The 20,091-nt window shown below is 37.4% G+C and overlaps 1 protein-coding gene across 6 annotated transcripts in view; it reads right to left on the bottom strand.

Moving 5' to 3' along the window:
* The window catches only part of NAV2 (neuron navigator 2), a 397,581-nt gene that overhangs the window by 13,764 nt on the left and 363,726 nt on the right, over positions 1–20,091 (bottom strand). For all 6 annotated transcript variants that reach the window (XM_082761145.1, XM_082761144.1, XM_082761146.1 and 3 more), the window contains 12 exons: positions 15,514–15,566; positions 13,830–13,853; positions 13,636–13,710; positions 10,440–10,523; positions 9,527–9,638; positions 8,806–8,951; positions 6,139–6,311; positions 3,778–3,931; positions 3,084–3,243; positions 2,502–2,602; positions 719–814; positions 163–331 (listed from right to left, as the gene is read on the bottom strand). In XM_082761145.1, the coding sequence (XP_082617271.1) occupies positions 163–331; positions 719–814; positions 2,502–2,602; positions 3,084–3,243; positions 3,778–3,931; positions 6,139–6,311; positions 8,806–8,951; positions 9,527–9,638; positions 10,440–10,523; positions 13,636–13,710; positions 13,830–13,853; positions 15,514–15,566 (1,347 nt within the window). The remainder of the gene's footprint in view (positions 1–162; positions 332–718; positions 815–2,501; positions 2,603–3,083; positions 3,244–3,777; positions 3,932–6,138; positions 6,312–8,805; positions 8,952–9,526; positions 9,639–10,439; positions 10,524–13,635; positions 13,711–13,829; positions 13,854–15,513; positions 15,567–20,091) is intronic.

Genomic DNA, 20,091 nt, shown 5'->3' with positions numbered 1-20,091 from the left:
GCTTTCTTCATCAAATGAAAACAGAAGAACAGTAAATAAAAGGCAAGGACAGGAAAAACAGACACAACTATAAGTTTTTACTCCTCTGAGATTCTTGACACAGTATGCTTTGATAAAACTGTAATTACTGAGAACTACAACAGACTGATCAACTGCAATTACCTTTGATGGTAACAGAAATCGTATTGTTTTCTCCAACTAGATAGCCACAGGGCAACAGCTCGGGTGTCTCTGCGCTATTTGTGCGTTTGATTTCTCCAATGCTATAGCCCAGAACACTGTCTGAATTAAGTCCCAGCTGACTCACTGGATCCACATGAATGATGTATTCCTACGGTGAAAAAGAGGATGGAAAATTTTACAAAACACTGAAAGCTTTGAGCCTGTGGATTCTAAGCTACAACAACAACACTGAGTTGAATATTATTTGATACTGGCAAATGCCTGTTCAAATAGTACCAAGCAAATTGTCAAAGAAAAAGCAGACACAATAGGCAAATGACTGCTACGCGCTTTACAGATGAGGAAACTGACAGTGAAGTTACCTGACTTATCTGAAGACACACATAAAATCTTTGTAAAAGTCAGTGCTGTTTGGACACCTATCCAAATTCAAAACAGCGTATACATCTGAGTCTCCATGCAGGCACCCTGTCATCAAATACACTGTGAATGCTAATAGAAGAACTCAAGCAGAGAGCAAATTGTATACACTAACCTTAAACAACCGCCTAACCACGCCATCCAGAACATCCCATTTGGTCTTGCCACTGACTCCAATGCAGCCTATGAGGAAGGTGCGAGGCCTTGAATCCTAAATGAATACAAACGTGAATCATAAATTTAAGTTAATAAATAAATCCTAGCTGCGTCACACGTCTGTTTAAGGTAACTGAAATTCTGGCATAGTTATGATGCATCTTCATTTCTTTATACATTTATAGTAAATTCTGAATACTATGTGAAATCCTTGTTCTCTACTTAACATTTTTACAGTGTTGCAGTGACAAATTTAGAGGATACTTAAGCAGTACCCAGTGTTAAGCTAAATGTGTTTATTAATCCACGAACAATTCAAAAGCATCTGAAAAGATTACAGCTTATCAAAAAGTCAGGAAGTTTTAGGAATTCTAGGCAGAAGTTCACCACATTCATTTTTCTGTGACTTCATAATCTAAAATACATTGCATTTTCAACATTTATCCTATTTACTTCTAGAAATCGTGCCACAGACAAAGAAATCTAGTGAAATTCTACATAAATTTCTACATAAACTTGTGTGTTATGTTTGGTATATTATACCATTTTAGTTAATATTTTTGCTTCTGATTTCTACAGCAGATAAAGAAAAAGGAATGCACCTCATTTTTCTATTCCTCTGTAGCTGTACTCACTATGAAACATTTATTGAACAAAAACTGATTTCTAGTGTAAGACTTCATGTTCAACTAATATGTAAAGAACCATTTCTACATGGTAACTTTACTGACAGTAAACACAGTAGAGCCCGACAGAATTAGCAATACATTTTTACTATTAATTTGCTTATCTGGGGCTGTAATTTATTAATGCAAAATTGTTATTTCATGGGAAGATCTGCTGAGCTGATTTTCTCTCTGTTTATTGGAATTTCTGTCCCCTCTTACAAAGGCCATTAAATGATTTCTTAAATGCACTTTTACAAGTACTCGTAATGTGAGATAGGAAGATCAATGCTTGGTAAAGATTGTGTAGTACATTCACGCATGCATTACACACGTGAAGCAGGCTGCAATTTCACAATATTTGAAACATATTTGGATATTTAGGATTCTTTACATTGCTTAAGAAAGGAGAACATCTGAAAAATAACTGATTCAAAATGAAATACTTGTACCAGAGAGGAAAACTTGAACTATAGTTACAGATCTCCCAGTCTGAACCTAACAAGTGCTCGTGGAATATTGTTGCTTCTAGCATTTTAGTGCACCTTCTACCTACACACCGCATCATTTTCATTATTTCAACTTAAATAAAACTTGAAATAATAACAGAAAAGAGCTTTGTGCAGCTTTTAACTGATCAGTCTTAAATACAGGCTACCCTGAGGTGCAGATTAGTCAGCTCACCTCCTTGAAGCTGAAAAACTGACCTGTCTTTCAGAGAATAATTGTAATGTTATCACCTACGCCATTGACACTTGGTCTAGGCTAGCAGTCCTCTATTACTGACATAGGTTCATGGCTAATGCTAATGGCACCAATTGGCAGAAACTGTAAAATAAGAAGTCACTGCAGACGAGTCCCATGAGACAACCCAAACTGGTGTTGCTGGCTCTCAGCAGTTCAATGAAAGTGGGAGCTTAGTGCTTTGTCTATCAGTATTGATATGTCTGATATGTAAACTATTCTGCTGAGAAATTTGTAATGAATGTTTTGCAAATAAAAGCCTTCAAAACAGACTGGAATGTGGCAGAAAATTCAAATCCAAAGTCACTTATATGGAGACAAAAGACAACTCACCTCCTTCCATTTCATTTCATCCTGAAAGTTGACTACTATTTTGACATGCCTGCCTCCTTCTTTCCGGGCAGAGCCATCGCCTGGGTCATCTAACAGCATGTCTGTGAAGAGATGACATCAACAGCTTTCATAGCTTTATCCTACCAATGAAGGCTATTCTGGTTTACCCTAACACTTCTATTGTAGTCGAACACAACACCTCTGGGCTTTACATGTCCAGAGGTTAAAAATAAGAACCAGGTTTACTGACTACCTTACTAAATATCAATATCACTTTTAAAAAGAAATTATTAGTCAGTTGCTCTGTATTTTTCTTCCTACAAAATATCCCCCTAGCTAACACAACGCCATTAAATGGCTCTGAACACAACTCTCTGCAGCTGAGGTCATAGTTGGACAACTCCAATCTAGGGTGTAGCAGACCTATGATGACATTTTAAAAGAAGGCTTTATGCCAGCTCCTGACATATTTCCACACCTTAGCTGTTAATAATTTTCATGCTTTCATTTTCCATGGCTAACCAAACCAAACCTTCCAAGAGCAGGATAAAACCTGCCCACCGCCTTTCTCATTAAACTCACCGAGACTGGTTGACTCCGTGAGGTTCAAACTGTGTTGAGAGAGACCCACTGAATGTCTTGGAGAGGATGAAATGGAAACCTGAGACTGCGCCCTGCTGCAGCTGCCGTGGTTTTCAGATTTCAGCCGATCATTTTCTGCTTTTAATTTTTCAATCTCACTCTTGAAAAGACAAGTCAGCGGTTAGAAGGCACAGTGAAAACACACTCTTAAAACAGCACAGCGTAAGCAACTACAGAAGAAATACTAATTCAGTGGAAATGCCATTTTCACATAATTTTAAAGCACTGCAGTAAATTAGTTTTAATCATCATAATGACCTTTCTATGACATTTCTCAGTGTCCTAGAAAACAAAAATATGTGGGAATTTACTAAACACTGAAACGTAGCTCCTTTAAAGCAGATGGCCTGAGATTAATTTTAAGAAGCTGTTGACAGCCAATGAATAGCCTCCCCCCACGTTTCTAGGGTTGAAACAGTTAGCTGTTGCTGAGTTCAGGGAGGTGGAAATCATAGGTTCAAGCTGACCTTAATGAAGGTCTAAGGTATGACACTGGTACGCAGGTAAACACAATTTTTAGTAAGCATTCAAAAAGCTTTGAATTTACTTTCTTTTATGTTTTTATTGTGCGGCAGGATGGCCAGCCTTTAACACCTCAATATCCACTGCAGTATTCGGGGTAGTTATCCCCTACCTGCATTCTGTTCATCGCCTCCCGCAGCTGGTCAAGCTGATGAGCAGAGCTAAGGGCTTCTAAACGAATATCAGTTAACTTCATCTCCTTGTCTCTTAGTTCATTTCGTAACTGCATGACTGTTTCAGCTTCACTGTCTGTGCATTCAGAAATTCTGGAAAAGAATGAAAAAGAGACATTGAACTAGACCATTTGTTACTTTTCAGACAGTGCTTCACCAGCATTTATTAGTAAAAGAGGAAAAAAAATCTTCAGGGAGTAGGCAACAGTTTTGGCTTACTGCATTAGTGATACCATAAATCAGATATTAAATAGGTCATGGAAACATTACAGCTTAGCAAAATAAGTCTGAGGGTTAGTTTTCTGTAATCAGCATATGAAACAGAATTCAGGAAATCACCTACTATTGGACAGTCTACTTTTTTCATGGTAGTTGCCATAAAAGAACTATTTTAAAGCCAAAATCTAAATAAATTAAGGGGGTGCAGGCAGTAACAGTAGTTGGTTGAAGATTGATGATTTTACAGAAAGATTTAAAGCTCACCAGGTGTGCACAGCTGGGTTTCCCTGAAATGTTCTGGAGGGCTTTGGAACTCTACACCTATTCAAGCGTGATAAATTCTTGTTTGCTTCAAAGCACTCATGCTCAAAAAATTTTTGGTGGCGTTCTTCTTCCCTCCTCCCACAAAAAAAGATTCTAGACGAGTAACATTTCAGCACATTCATTCATAAGTGTATCTATATAAAGATCAACGACCCAGCTGCATGCTTTGAGGGAGATTTCATTTAAAATGTCTCTCCTTCAATCAGGTTAATGAGAGATGTTTTCTTCACCAAAAAGCCAGTAAGCCAAAATGTATAAGTTTGACTTTTGCTCTATCCTTCCCTTAGTTTTCTCTCTTTTCTCATGTTGAATCCTTTGGCTTTCTTGTCAAGATGTGATGTATGCACACAGCATTTTGACTGATGATGGACGGGATCATCATTTAACAATTTACCAGCCTTAGAGTTCTAAAACACAATTTGCTGTAGACACCAGAAGCTCATTCAGTTAGGCTCAAGAGACTGGAGAAGCTTTAAAAAATTCATGGAGGATTATCTTCTGATACTAACATTTCATCACTATTATTTGACTGGAAACTATTGCTATTCTTTTCACCTTTCCATGGGAAAACAAGTGATGGGCAAAATTTCAAGTTTGGATATTTACTCAGATGCCTTTGAACTGAAATCAGGCTGGAAGTTTTGTATGTTATTTACAAGGTTGTAAGGCCATCTGATAATTACACGTGTCACAATACAGCCTCTTCCATCTTTCTGTATTTATTTATCCTGATCAATTGCAGAAGCTACTGATAAAGTTAACACAAAATCTGTTTTACAAAGTTCTCCAAGCACATTCTAAATGTGACTGCAGGTTCAAAACAGCACAGTAAGACCATTTTAACTTTATTTCATAGGTAGCCAAAATGAAACACCAACATTGTCTGTGACCTTCCTTGGGAAATCATCACTGCAGCTTAGCACAACATGCGCTGCCTTTAGCCAACAGAAAAAAAAAAATAAAAAAAATCCCAGACTTGGCCTGGTTTGTTTCATTAACAGCTAGAGATCCAATTAGTTCTGCACTCCAAGGCTACTCAAGTTATAAATACTCTTCATACTCAGTATGTTTTACTAAGAAAGCTCCCCAGAGAAATACGGAACAACACTACAGTAAAGAAACAACGATTTTTAGCTTCTTGGATACTAATGGAAAGGTCCTGTGTTGCAAGTCAGCTTACCTATCTTGAACTCCCTGAATATACAAATTCAACTTTTCTATCTTTTGCCTGTGGTCTCCTTAGGACACACAACATGTAAAATAAACAGTAGCTGAAATATTTGTTCTTTGCCCGTTGTTTTGCCACTATGACAGGGTTAAGGGTTTTACCAAATAAACTTGGCCGTTCTGGGAGATAAAGCAAGTAATGCTCAGGAGTAGGACCAACCAGTGGCAACAGACCAGTCCAGAACTACAAGACAATCCTGCCTGGCCCACTGTGTCTTCTGCTGTGGCCTCATGGTGAACAGCTGGTTTTAGCATTACACGCAACTGAACAGCTGTCAAACTCTTGCAGTGCTTACACAGATTTGCAGATCCTTATTCAGAGAAACCGAACAGGATGGGATGGTGGAGGGTATATTTTGCCATTGTTTGTTTCTGGAAAGCCACCTGAAGATGTCCTGTAAAGCTAGCACTGAAAACATTGCACCTGTCCAAAAGATGGTATTTCTCTTTCCCTCTACCTGTCCAGCAGGATGCCTGCCAGTACATTTTCCATTAAATAAATAATAACAATAATATTAAAAAACTCTTACAGAGAATTGGAATGGGAGGCTCTCAACAATGGTGTTGAAGTAGTAGAGTTATGGTGCGGTAACTTTGGTGATGAAGGTAATGAAGAATCAGTCATCTCCTCAATATCTGAATGAGAAGATGCTGACTTGGGAGATTTCTTTTTACCAAAAGCTTGCTTGAAGGAGCTGCGTAACTGAAAAAACAAGACCACAACAGCAGGCATATCATGAAGAATTCATCCAGACAAAAAAGCCACAGAGGAAAACTCTAACATGCAAATATTTCAAACAACAAAGCCATTCTCACACAGATTTTAACAGAGGTAAAAGGTAATCAAAAAGCTTTTTTTTTCTGCAACTATTATATGAGATTAATAAGGTCAATATGACTGGATATCAGTGCTTCCTATTTTTAATATTTTACAGTGAATTCTGTTCAGTGAAACAAGCTTTACATCAACACTGTAATGACTTGTGGCTATAATATAACATGGCTCAGACAAGGTTAATAATGCTGAAATGGTTAGTCATGTAAATGGATGGGTTAGCTTTGTATCTCATAGTTTAAAGTAGGTCTTCCTTACCTCATTGACCTGCCGGAAGAAGCGCAAGCAAAAGGAAGTGGGGGGAAGGAAAAAAGACACGTTTTAACAGATAAAGCCAGCGATAAAGAAAGCTCTGGATTTCTAAGACAAACATGACCAATTATCAATAAAGACCAAGAGTTATTTCAAAACTAACCCCCTGTATTTTCTAAAAATAGGTGCTTCAAACAACATTCAGTCATTTTTGCGTTACTTGAGGGAGACACCAGATCCAAACCTCTTAACTACTTAAGTTATGTTTTCTCCTTGGCTCAGATGCCATGTTTTGGCTAACAACCATATTAACATTATGTTTTTCCTTGCAGGAACAGGTATTTCACCAGGATAAAATACTGAATAATCTCTACACACCTGCAACTATATATATATATATATATATATTTTTATTATTTTTTTTTTAATGTGCCTGTGTGCTTGCCATTTACCAAAAAACTCATAGAATGAATATTAACGTGGCTGAACTGATGTTACGCTGAATTTACAGTTCAACACCAGTTAACGCAGTCTAGCTTAATATAAGATGAAAGTTATTTTTATACTAGACAAAGATTCCTATGATGAGAAATGTTGCAAATTTGTTTTTTCAACCCTGTGTGGACAGCTGTACTGCTTCTATATATAACAAAAGGTCTTTGGCTAAGAATTTCATCAGTATTTGTGAAATTAACAGTGTACAAGTAAGACTACTATTTTCTCATTAAATTACTGATTTAATTTCCCATCACCATTTTACAGCAATGATGTACTCAAATTTAATACCAAGGTTAAGATATTGTCCTGTCTTCTGTTTATAATAAGGAAATGTTTCCTTAACCTTCTTTAGAGATAGCTGTGTGATGAATGAGAAACCTAGGCTGACGTCGAATGGTATCTACTACATTACAATAACAAAGAATAGAAGCTAAAACAAAAAAATGAAAGTGTTTATCTTAACTAAGGCTTAACCATTATAAAAGATCTGTGTCACAAAAACTAAAAGAGTTGCTAGCAATTTACAAGGTGCAGCAATTTACCCTGTCTAACTACTGTAAAACCCCACACAAGAGCGATGTGGAGATGACACTGTTTCAAATTATCTAATGATTTTAGGAGCATTAAAGCAATACTACCGTTACGAAGGAGCTAGCAAGATATCCAAGTGAAACCACCGTGACAAAACAGAAATAAAACCAAGAATCTGCTCAAAAAGCCATTTTTTACAGTCCAGAGAGTTTCAGAAATGTTTCTGACAAGATATTGTGCAAATACAAATCAAGACTTTACCAGCTCAAACCACATTTTGTAGCTATACAGAAAAGCTCCCAAAAGATCCAGGGAAATTTGAATTCAGTGGGAAGGAAGGGGTGGATTGCTTTACTGGGTACAATGTAGGATCTAGGGACTTCAGTCCAAACTACAGTCAGACTAGGTCACTAAGGCAGTTATGGTCTAATTCGAAATGGAGCTTTATATATTGTACCTTTCCTCCAGTACACTGTACCTTGGATACAGTACATGATGAGCAAAGAAGGAAAAATGGGAAATGAAAGGTAAGTGTTGCAAAATCTTGAAGAATAATTGTTTATCACAATAATTTTTTAATTTCTTTTTTCCTGTGGAACTCCTCAGTAACGTTCCAAACAGAGCTCTTAAGGTGTTTAACATGTTCACTTAAAAGAAGAAAGCCCTATGAGGCAAAAAGAAAAAAAATCTCTCGTTTTTGTAGTCGTGGATTTGTTTACTTTAATGACATCTATTGATTTGTTTTACTTTAATGACAAATGTAGAGTTTTCCCTGAGGGGCTGGACACCATATAATTTTTACCCAGAATTGATCTTTGACAGGTATTTCTACTATAGGACTGTCCTTTTGGCTGTTAACATAAGATCCAATCCTACAGAGTCTACACAAGCACATGCATCACTTATGACTCAATTAACTCTTCAAAAGAGTATTTACACAGGATTTAAACAGTGCCTAGTTCTTGTGCTGACCTGTTACATGAGGCATGGGGAGGAAGGAGGACCTAAGCAGCTACATTTCACCATGCGTGTCCTGACAGTTTTACATAAAACCTCACGCAATCCGTTAAAATGCACTCACCCAGTTCTTCCTCTTCTTTTTCTTAGAATCACTCTCTATGTTGCTTCCCACGCTGGAGTGACTGGTAGCGCTGTTAATGCTAGAGACACTATCTGAAGAGTGCTGCCTTCGGATCCGCAGGTCTGTGGGTTGAGCAGCTCCAGTTCCTGAATATTAATTGAGGTGGTGTCAAATTTGGTATTCTGTATTAATCATTCAATCCCAAATGAACAGTGTTGGAAAAAAACACACAATCACTTATCCCAACCGATGCACCGCTTGTTTCAAAGCAGTGCACCTAATACTTATTTCTGTGAGATTAAAATCTCAGACCCAGACCGTTCAACAGGAGTTACTTATGACAAGACTGCATTCAAAATTCATATTGGAAATTACAGAGAACACCGAAGAAAATAAAGCCAAGTGTTTGACAGCTCAGAAAAGGGGGGTCTTTCCTCCCTGATGCTTCACATCAGTGTCTAAGATGGGTAAAATATTAAGTGATTACAGTAAATTTCATTGAGCTCACACTCAAGTTCTAACACGTTCATTTATTTCTGTAGAACTGACCACACTATTTACACAGATACCCATTCCAAATCCCCATATTATACCAACTCAGGTAACTAAAGCATGGTCATGAGACAAAGTTGATCTCTGACAGAGTTTCATGAGATATTACCAAGAGGACTCAAGTCCCAAGAGCACTTCACAGTTGTGAAATGCAGTGCTTGTTTCTCACCTTTGCAGTTGAGCTCAGGTGTGTTGATGACTCCATTAATGGCAGCCTGGGCAGCAGCATTTTGCTTCTTCAGTAGTTCAATAGTCTTCCTTAACTCATTCAGTTCGGAGTCCTTAAATAAGAAAAAATATGATGATACATCCAAAAACGGTAGTGTTACCAAACTGCATTTGGTAACATTACTTCTCAGTCTGAGCACTGGGAGTTGACAGAGAATTTATTGAATATGTATGTACAAGAAAATGTAAATGAGGTTCAGTATGCCTGGGGAAATACATCCTCAATAGTCTGCAAAATAGCTCAATTATTGCAATACAAGGAAATGTGCATGCTCTGTGGTAGACAAGTAATATACATTCAAGCACACTGTCCAGAAACAACTATGTTGTCTATCTTGCAATGATTCTTCTTAGTGTTTCATCTGGACACACAGGTGTGGATGCATTGGGAAGAAATTTATTACAAAAATATGCAATACTGGACTTGTATCCAAAATAAGATGTTATAGGAATAACTGAATCAGTTGTCACAACATCCCAGTAGGAAAAGCAAGTATTTTAGTCAAAAAATTTACTATAATTTATCCCTTCACCACAATTGAGTAAATTAAGGCATACAGTGTATGTGATTTACTTCCACACCACAGAAGGAGGAAGAGCAACAACGCTGCAAGCAGAACTGAAGGCTTCTGTACTGACAGTGCCCTTCCCCTCATCTTAAGAAAAGGTCTTCAACAGTTAATTAGTCTAAACCACATATGCATTTACCTGTTGTGAATGAAAAGTTAAACCTCCCTATGAATCTGTCAGATAAAGCACAACGGTGACTTAATCCTTAAAAGCCATCTCAGATCTGCCCATCTGGGATACACATCTTTATAAGTGCACCTTCCACAAATACTTCTCCAACTTGCCTTTTGTTCAGCTGTCATGGTTAGGCTCTGCAGTCTGATCGTCATGTTTCCCAGACTCTGCTCGAATGCTGCCACAAGGTGTGCCTGAAAATTAAACAAGACAGAAATTACTCTGTTCTCTCCTCAAATAAGAATATTTATGCAGGTATTTAAATGCAGCACTACCGTAATTTGTTGTTTGTTTTGTCAATGATCCAGAGAAAATAACAGTGATTTGGAAAGGTCAAAGGACTTGAGCATGTACTGTGAAAACGTTTACAAACAAATTACCAGGAACAACTTCGTTGTGGAAAATTAGAAATGCTGAAGGTAACAGACCAATGTAAAGATTTTAGAAAATGACAGGCCATTTGTGTAGAACTCATACTAGCAGCACACCACGAAGTCGTGCAGTTGTAGGCTATAAACCATGCTGCCATGCTTGGCAGCAGCTGCTACCAAACACTTTGAGGATATAGCAGTAGGAGCAGCACCATGACTTGGCACATCAGTATAGGATCTCCTGAAGGTGGGTTTTCTGGCAGGTATTACCCCCAGCTTTGATGCATAAAATTGCATGGAACCTTTCCAATCTGCAAAGGACATCCTCTCACCTAATTATATAGGGAATGGCACCACCTTCCACAGAGCCATTCCAGGCTTCTCATCACCACACAGCTGACTTATCCTAAATAATCGTTCTCACATTCACATTGAAAACAAACACAAACACTACAATAACACAGGGACGTGCATCTCGTTCCCCTCAGACCCTATGAAAATAAGCAGAGCTCAGACCGTGAGAAAATAGCAAAAAGTAAGTTAAAACCTTACTTTGAAAATGTAAAGGTTTATTTAAAAATCAGACAAAGGTTTTTTGGAGGCAGGGGAGCGGTGAACTGGGAAAAGCCAAACTGATCTTCAGTACTACTCAGCAATGCTTTGCAGAAAAAAAAAGTACCACATGGATTAATAGTGGGATACAAACCCGTGTTTTGACCCTAACCTATGAAAAAAATACCCTTCTGAAACCAAATCAAGCTCCTTGAAATTATTGGTGTGGAAATTTTCAGTGAGCTACAGAAAACAGTTACTTTCACATACTAGTTTGAGGGAAACTTTTTCACAAATTCTTGTCCCAAGCAGCCTGAGAATAACATTGAAGGCTACAGTGTGTATACTACAGTGTGTATAGAGCAGAACTCAGAAAATATCTGATAAATTAGAGAGGTCAATTCAAACTGCCTAAATGTAAAGCCCTCCCCCCCTATTTTTTAGTTATTATCATTATTTCATTTTTTAAGAAATCTTGTGTGAAGTAAATGTCTGTAAAGCATGGTCTTTACAATCAGCATTTATTTGTCTAAAATTCATTGGGATGAGACCTGGCTTTTTATATGGAGCATATGTACATTCTGTAAAGAGAGGTGTGGCTAGAGAACGAAAGATATTAGCAGGATAGTTATAGCAACATCTCTGCAGCAAGCTGCAGCTGATTTATGGACAAATAAAGGGTATGCTGAGATCTATGAAGTTTAAGTATCATAAATGGAAAAAAAATGTAAATTGAATGAAGCTAAAATGGAGTATTTTCAAAATAATAAATGATGCTAACTTTCTGCAAAACAAAGAAAACGTACAGCAACAGCACACGTAAAATCTACTATCTGCAAAGATATTGCATTGTAGTAACCATGCACAAATCCTAGGGCAATTTAATGGCAATTGGGATAGGCACACAGAAGAAGAGTCACTGCACAGACACTGTTCCCTCTGTGATTTCCTTAAGCACATGCTACTTGCTGCTCTTGCAGAGAGGCTGCTAACTCCTGTGCTGAATAACAGCTTGCTGAATCTGAACACTGTATAAAGAAGAATGCAGCAAAATTAAGCCAGAGCTAGATGAGTTGCATAGCTGATGAGTTCTCTGTATGAAGGATGGAAGCTGGGTTATTTAATGATGGGATAAAAAAATTGTATGCAAATGAATCTGGTCTTACTTTCTTGCATGTAAAAAATGTTTCTGGATGAAAAGCACCTCACGTATCCAGTCCCTTTTGTACATGTATTCAGGAAGCAAACATAAGAACAGCTTTTGGAAGACTTTTTCATTTCATTTCTTTTCTTCTTGGGTCAGAGACTGAAAGGTTACGTGCAGTCAAAGCACTTTTATTTGACTTCCATACTAACTGTATTCTTGATTTTCCATTTCTATTTTGCAAGCTGGTTGCAGCACAGTGATGCCTGCAGTAAACGCTACAGTAGATATCCCCTTGAATCTTTCTTATGATAGGTGTTACTGATCAGATCAAAGCTGTCCTTTACTGTGTCAAGTTTAGAATTGTACTTATTCAAAGAACTGCTGGACGAGAATGTTCTCTTCAGTAACATGTGCTCTTACGTTGATCTATTCCCACAAGTGAAGATGTCAGTGTGACCCGATCTGACCACTGTTCATCTGTAGCTTATTTATTCTAAAATGCTTATTTTCCTAGCAAGTTACTGTCTTTTACTTCTCCTATCTGTGACTACAGAACAGAACATACAGATAAACTTCCTCAGTCATCCAGTCTTGCCCCAACACCCTGCCTTCAAGATCTTTTTTTTCCCCTAAGTGTCTTACATTACTTAAACATCAAATTCCTCAGGGGAAACAAGCAGTATCACCTACACTGGCAAAAATCAGGGTATGTTCACTCTTCAGAAACTGTAAATAGATTCTCAGAGCCCCTCCTGCCTCTGTTACTTATGATTCCACCATTAGCCCACTTCTTTACGCAGTAGGAAACCTTAAGGTTTTTAATCCACGTTTGTACCAATTTTGATTCCTACCAATTAGAAACACCATTTATACCTCACCCCACCCAAATATCAGAATAAGACACTATTTATAACATAAAGAAATAAATAAGGAGCTGGTCTTCAATGATTCTGATAAAAACATCTTCAGATCTTGACGGTGTTTTTTATCAGATGTTTTAAGCACAATGAATACTATAATTCAGTATTTAAAGGAAGGCATAAGATAATTTAGTAGGACAGAGGATGTTATTTTTGGAAAGGTTCCACATGTGTGTAGTTATTTTTTTATAACACATAGGTAATGTGAACTGAATGTTACACAGATGAAATCTTTTTGTCACTTAGAAAACCTGTGGTGGTAATTGGTGCATTAAATGCATTCCCTGTTAGAGTTTCTTCTCGGAGTTGTACTCACATTGGCAGTCAACTGAGTTGTCAGAGCTGAAACTTTTTCTTGGGATGCATCCAACTCTCTTCGTAGCTTGCGGATCTATATATTTTAAGAGATTACTTTACTGCACCGTAATATGGAAGAATAAAACAGCAAGACAGAAAATGCAGAGTGTCTTGACAGAACATTTATGCCTGTCAAACACAATGTGCTCTTACCTCTGACTGGCATTTCTCTTCAGGCTATAAAATAAAACCAGAAAAAATATATGAGGATATTACAACATAACCATCATGACAACCTGTGCTGTCTAGGCACTGTGGTGATGAAAAACTGAGGACTCATAACTAGTTATCTGACTATGCAAAGGGGATGTACTGAGCATCCCTCGCGGTCTGCATGATAAAATTATGGCTACTGTGGCTTGCTTCTAACCGAAGTTACCAGCAAACGGAAGAAAGTTGGACACTCCGCTATCCTTATGTAAACATGTCCAGTACGAGCCACCATGAAAATTATACCCATCAAACCACATTATTAAGAGCCACTTACGCTTGGACAGCAAGCACATAAACCAGAAACTTAAGGCAGTAGCTGCTGACTACTCTCCTTGTGGCTCATGGCTACAAACAACAGCCCAGAGGAAAGGTCTGCTTTCCATCCTTCCACTGTGTTATCTGTTTTGGCTTCATACAGACCTTGATTGAGGCAAGGTTAACAATGGAAGGCAGTATTTTCAATTTATCATCAAGGTCTTAAGGCCATGTTACACATGTAGCCTGCTAACAGTGGAACAGATACGTGAAAACACGATGCTGGCCTGACAACTTCATAAACAATTACACGTGTTCCAAGAGCAAGTCTTTCCGTGTAATTGTGTCACACATGCTTGTTTTAGCCGTGGATGTGTGTTAAGTGTGAAGCTGCATCATACTTGCATAACAATTTGAAATTAAAGATTCTGTTCAATTCACACATATTTCAGAAGTAATTGTTATTCACCCTTTGTTTTCTTAAAAAGGTCATGCTTTTAGAAACCTCCAAAATTCAGATTACAGCATGGCAGGAATGCATGATCCAGTTTTAAACTAGCTAGTTTGGGATTAAACTAGCCACTGGGATTTAATCATCAGTGCTGATTAGCAGCACGTGTAGACTGGAAGCTGCTTGTGCCCCCAGGTCACTGCAATTAACGCCCCAACTAACTAGATACAAGTTATGCAAGACAGGGTGTACGTGTTGCAGTCTCACGTCCCCATTAAAGCACAGGTGTAGTCTTAGGAAGTCTTCCACGCTTTAAATGGAAGATCTTTTATGAGAAGATTAGAAGAAAATAAGCCAATGCAACATGCATTTTAAAAAATTCTGTATTTCCAAACTTCAGTAAGCTTTACTTCAGGATCAGATAACCTAAGTGAATACATACTTCTGGAAAAAATATTACTGGCATAGAGAGCAAATGCTTCCTTACAGTTATTGAAATCTACCTTATTGAAAACTTATTCAAACTTCTTTAATAGTAAATATTTAGTACAAGGCTACAATGACTTGATAAAGTAAATTGGGGTGTTTTAAGTAATGCAGTTCAAAATCTCCTCGGACTTGTGGTAGTCCTTAAGTGAAACCTGTTTAGCAGAGTTGTAAAACGCTGACTCAAACAAAAAATTGCTGCTTTTAAGCCCTTAATATCTCTGTTTAACGAGAATACTTCTAAATATGAACGGGCATCTTTATGAACACAAACATTTCTTTCAGAGAAAGCTCTCAGAACACAAATGAAAATGAAAATTAACAGTGCTTTTGTTCCTCCTCTTTGAGTGGCAAAAGTAATTAGCACTGTAAAACAAGTCAATTCAATAACTTTGACTAATAAAGTAAAACAATTCATTTTGTTATACTCACCGTCGAATAAATAGATGATGTACTGGACACCAAAGAGAGAGAAGAACCATGCACTAGAGGAAAGAAAATTAACAAACTGAACATAAACACTGTAACCACATAAAGCAAGCGTCATAGATCGTCTATTGTCAGCTACCTGCCTGATGAGGAAATACTTTCATAAAGTTCATCATCCATCATGAACTTAATTATGTTATTGCACAAATAATGTTCAGAAGGAAGAATACTTGGCCACACAGCACAATCCATGAACTCTGATTTGGTAAAGCTGTTTTAACAATTTAATATTACAAATTTTGGGGGGACAATGAGGTATTGTCAACAAGATGAAAATGAAAAGTTTCAATGAAGATTTGGTTAGAGATAAGTATTTCTTTGGACAGACTTATCTTAAGACTCAGGATTAAAAAAGGAACAAATAAACTGCAATGCAGGAGAGGCTACAAAATTGAGTCTAACTACTTGACCTCTGTTTTTTGATGAGATCGAAGGAGAGTTGTTTTCTTTATGCAGTCAAATCACAGACCAAGAGAGAACTGTGATGCCCAGCTCCGCTATTCACCGAGATGCACTCCAGAAGATTTGGAGCACCCAGGCCAGAAAGCACTGTCTAATCTGGGGACTCTGAATTATCCTCTAAAATAACTTTATCTTCCTTCCATCTCTATGACGGAACTGCATCATGGGTGTCAATGATCTGAATACTCCCTATTCCTGCAGATTTTTTGGTCTGTCTTTAAGGCAATGACACTTCTTTAACAAGGCTATTTCTCTCTCTTGTAGAAAAATCACCTGAGTGAAAACATGGCTTCAAAACATTTTCTTAAAAAGAGCCAAGTCCAAGCACTTTTTGCATTTAAATATGCATTCAGTAAAAGATATCCGTATGTATTGATTCTTCAGGTTGTTACCATAACACTGTGTTAGGATCCATGTGTAACACCATCTTTTTTTGGTTATGCTATTAAAAGAAACAACCACCTAAAGCTATTATTTCTGTTCCTGAAACACGCACAAATAACTTCTCTTATTTTTAGAAACAAACTACTTTTACTGAAACTTTCATTCAAACACCAGATAACTTCACACAAATCAGACGAAATCCTGTTAATCACTTTTTCTTTCATCTAAATACTCCAGCCAAAAAAAGTTTAGAAAAGCTGCCATTGTGTTTTAATTACCTACTGAAATTCTCCTACATTCAAAATAAATGGGTTCTGTTTTCCCATTCACATTATATCCTAAGGCAAGGCTGGAAAGAGAAGTAAACAAAGTCTAAGTTGGCTTCTGGCGGAATTTAAGACAATTTATAAAAACCCACAATAAAGTAAAAAAAACTCACACCCATTTGCTTTTTCTGGTTAATAATGTTTTCAATTAAAATGATCTTTAGAGTGAGATGCTAAATACTGTGCTGTATTAAGAACATAAAAATAACCAGAATGAATCAGGCCCAAGGTCTGTTTAATCACATATTCCATCTCTGGCTGCAGTACATTCTCACAGCGAATGTTTGGGGAAAGAAACATAAGAACAAGGCAGATACTTGCTGATTTTCCCCAGGTACACCTTTGTATCTTCTGGGAATCAGCAAAGATGGAAATTCCTGAGACAGAAACTGCACTCAAACCATTATTTTTCATAATTCCCATGACCTAGCATTAACTTGCTTAATTACTTCTGTATCCACCAACACGTTTTTGTCTGTAACAAAGAAGTTTTGCTTTGGTTTATAAATATATTCTTATAATATATTAATATATCAGTTATTAGTATTAATATATTAGTTGTTTTGGCCAGCTGCTGAATCAGTCAGTAAGTTCCTTGAGTGTCTCTGGACCTTGGTGGATAACTGGAGTAATGGATAACTGTTGTCTTCATAATGCACTAAATTATACATTATCATATCACCTCCTTCGGTCATCGTTTTCCAAGATGAACATTTCTCACTTATTCTAACTCCCTTCCTACTATAGATGTTATGCATTTAAGATCTCCACATCACTTTTGTTTTTACCTTCGTTTTATCGTTAGCATCGCTTTTTTTAAAAAATGAAATGCCCAAGGCACAGACAATATTGCACAAGGCCAACAAAGGTCTCACACAGACAACCTATTATTATTTTGCTATGTCTTTCTATGCTATTCCTTTATGCAGTTTTTTACTATAAAGTAAAAGATGAAAGATAGAGATGTATTTAAGGAAGTGACCGTAACAACAGCTCAGACAAGAAGCTCATCTCCTTGGAATGAGATGAGCTTCTGAGGAATGGGGGACAAACAGATTTAAGTTCACACCTACTGGAATTTTTAAGATCACATGGGGACTTCAAAGGAAAAAAGAAGGAACAGTATGAAAAAATTTAAAACTCTGGGAATTATACTCCTGGCCTTGTAAAACACCACCACTACATCATTAAAACGTGAATATAATTTGAGATTTCTAGTTTCAAGGACAGCTAAGGAGTTAATATTTTTGTGCAATTTCTTGTTGAAGTACCTGCAGATGGCTACTTTAAGGCTATTTAATTAGGAGCCTGAAGGCAGCTATGCTCTTGATGTGAATCCTGTTTTCTGCAGTTAACGTGCATCTGCATGTAGACTACAAACCCAAATTGTTTTGGAACTATTATTTCAAAGCACTATAAATGCATATGCAAGCACGTATCATTTTTTCATGTTAGCAAAGAAATAGTCTAGTCATGATCAACTGTCCAAAGAGTAGAAAAAACAACAGATGTTTCAGCACAAAAAGGAATCAGCATTTATATCTCAAAAATGAATTCAATTCCTCTTCTCTCTAGGAAGCTAAACCTTCTCTCATCAGGGCCAAACCAATAGCAACACAGCTCCTGGGGAGGAATTACTACTACAGAAGCAGGGAAATGGGAGAGCCAAGAGACCAGTTAAGTTTTAGGCTGTTTTTCCCTGAAGTTCTGAATATTTTGGAGGCTGTTCCTGCTGGCATCTCCCCAGTGCTGAAATCCTGCAAGAAGCAGAATTACTGCAAGACTCGTAACATTTCCACTTAAGCACCGTTCTATGAGAGAATGTGACAGAACTTCACGCTATGGAGACAAAATTAAAAATATATGTATTTTAAGAATAACTTCTGTGCCTGCTCAACTTAATAAGAATCAAACGTCTTGTAATTTCATATGCTAATAAATAATTAAGATGTAGGTTGGTAAGCTTTATTTAAGACCTGGATTTATACTATATTGACACTGGCTGATTGGTATAAAATTAATTATTGGTATAAAAAAAAATTGCCCATTAACCATATTTAATTTCTATAATACCTTTTCATCTCCAGGCATGCACACTCTGTGAAGGTGAATTACATTCACAGTACTGAAAGCACAGGATAACATATGTGCCATATTCAGAACTGTTTGCTACCTTATAACTTGTCATTCCCTGAGAAACAAGCAGGAGCTACAGGGCTGTCCTGGCCTTCAGTAAGACTAACACATTTTAATAAAATGAATGAAAAGCACCCGCAGAACATTTGGCTTCACTAACACTTCCCTCTTCCTTTTTTACGTGGTCCCTCCCTCAAACATGTAATACTTCTTAAATATTTGTTCAAGCCAGCCTCTTTCCTGGACAAGAACTTCCAAATTACAAAATAGCTGCAATCGTAGGCACACTTAAAATAATAGAAGACCAAGGTTACAATTTTTTGACAATGTCTTCAATAAAACTTGAATGAGTTTTCCTGTGGTAGCTCTTTCCATAAATTGTCTAAATATAACACAGATGCACTGATCTACATTCAACAATTATATTAAGGTGCTCTTCAGTAAGCGAAGAACCACTCAGCACAGAATGGAATGCAATTGACTATCAGGCAATCTTTGAAAATTTCTCATCATCTAGCTTTCTGAGAGAATGACACAAAGGTCAATGCCTGCAGAGACATGTTTTCAGGGTTATTCTTCTCTTTTTCGAGCCCTAAGGAAGATCCTCAACCACAGGCCCCTGTAACACAATTAAATGTAATGGAGTTATAGTTCGTCTGAATTCATTAATGAATTAGCCCTGATTCTTTCTGAAGCCATATCCACTACACATTTTCTATCCCTTCCAATGGCAGGAAACTGACGGAATAACCACTATCTGCAGGAAGGCATCTGATGGCTCTTAAAGGCTCCTGCAAGGAGCAAAGCAGGGCTCCCATGCATGCCTAGCTGTAAGGGGTGGCAACAGCAGGGCATTTTATTCATAGCAATTAAAGTACAGAGCTTCAGCAGTGGACAACGCAAGCCAGTGAAGACCACTGTGAGCTGCCTCAATAAAGCAACTGACACTCAACCAAACTCCCAGTGCTTGATGGAAAGGAGATTGAAGACTTGAAAAGCTAATCCTGTCACCTTCCTATGAACCACTCACAGAGCCTGCCCCGTGCTTGACTTCTCAAAGAGCATCATATGTTTTGTGGTATGCAACCATATGGAGGTTTTGATGTGCATTCATAGCTCAGGTAGGTTGGCTGCTCCTCATACAACCATAAGGTTGCCTGACGAGTAACAACACAATATTAATTTACAACTAAATTAATTTTTCATCTTGTAT

Source organism: Aythya marila, assembly GCF_965140915.1.
Source record: "Aythya marila genome assembly, chromosome: 5".
NCBI lineage: Eukaryota > Metazoa > Chordata > Aves > Anseriformes > Anatidae > Aythya > Aythya marila.
This window is presented reverse-complemented; position numbering and strand designations above follow the sequence as displayed.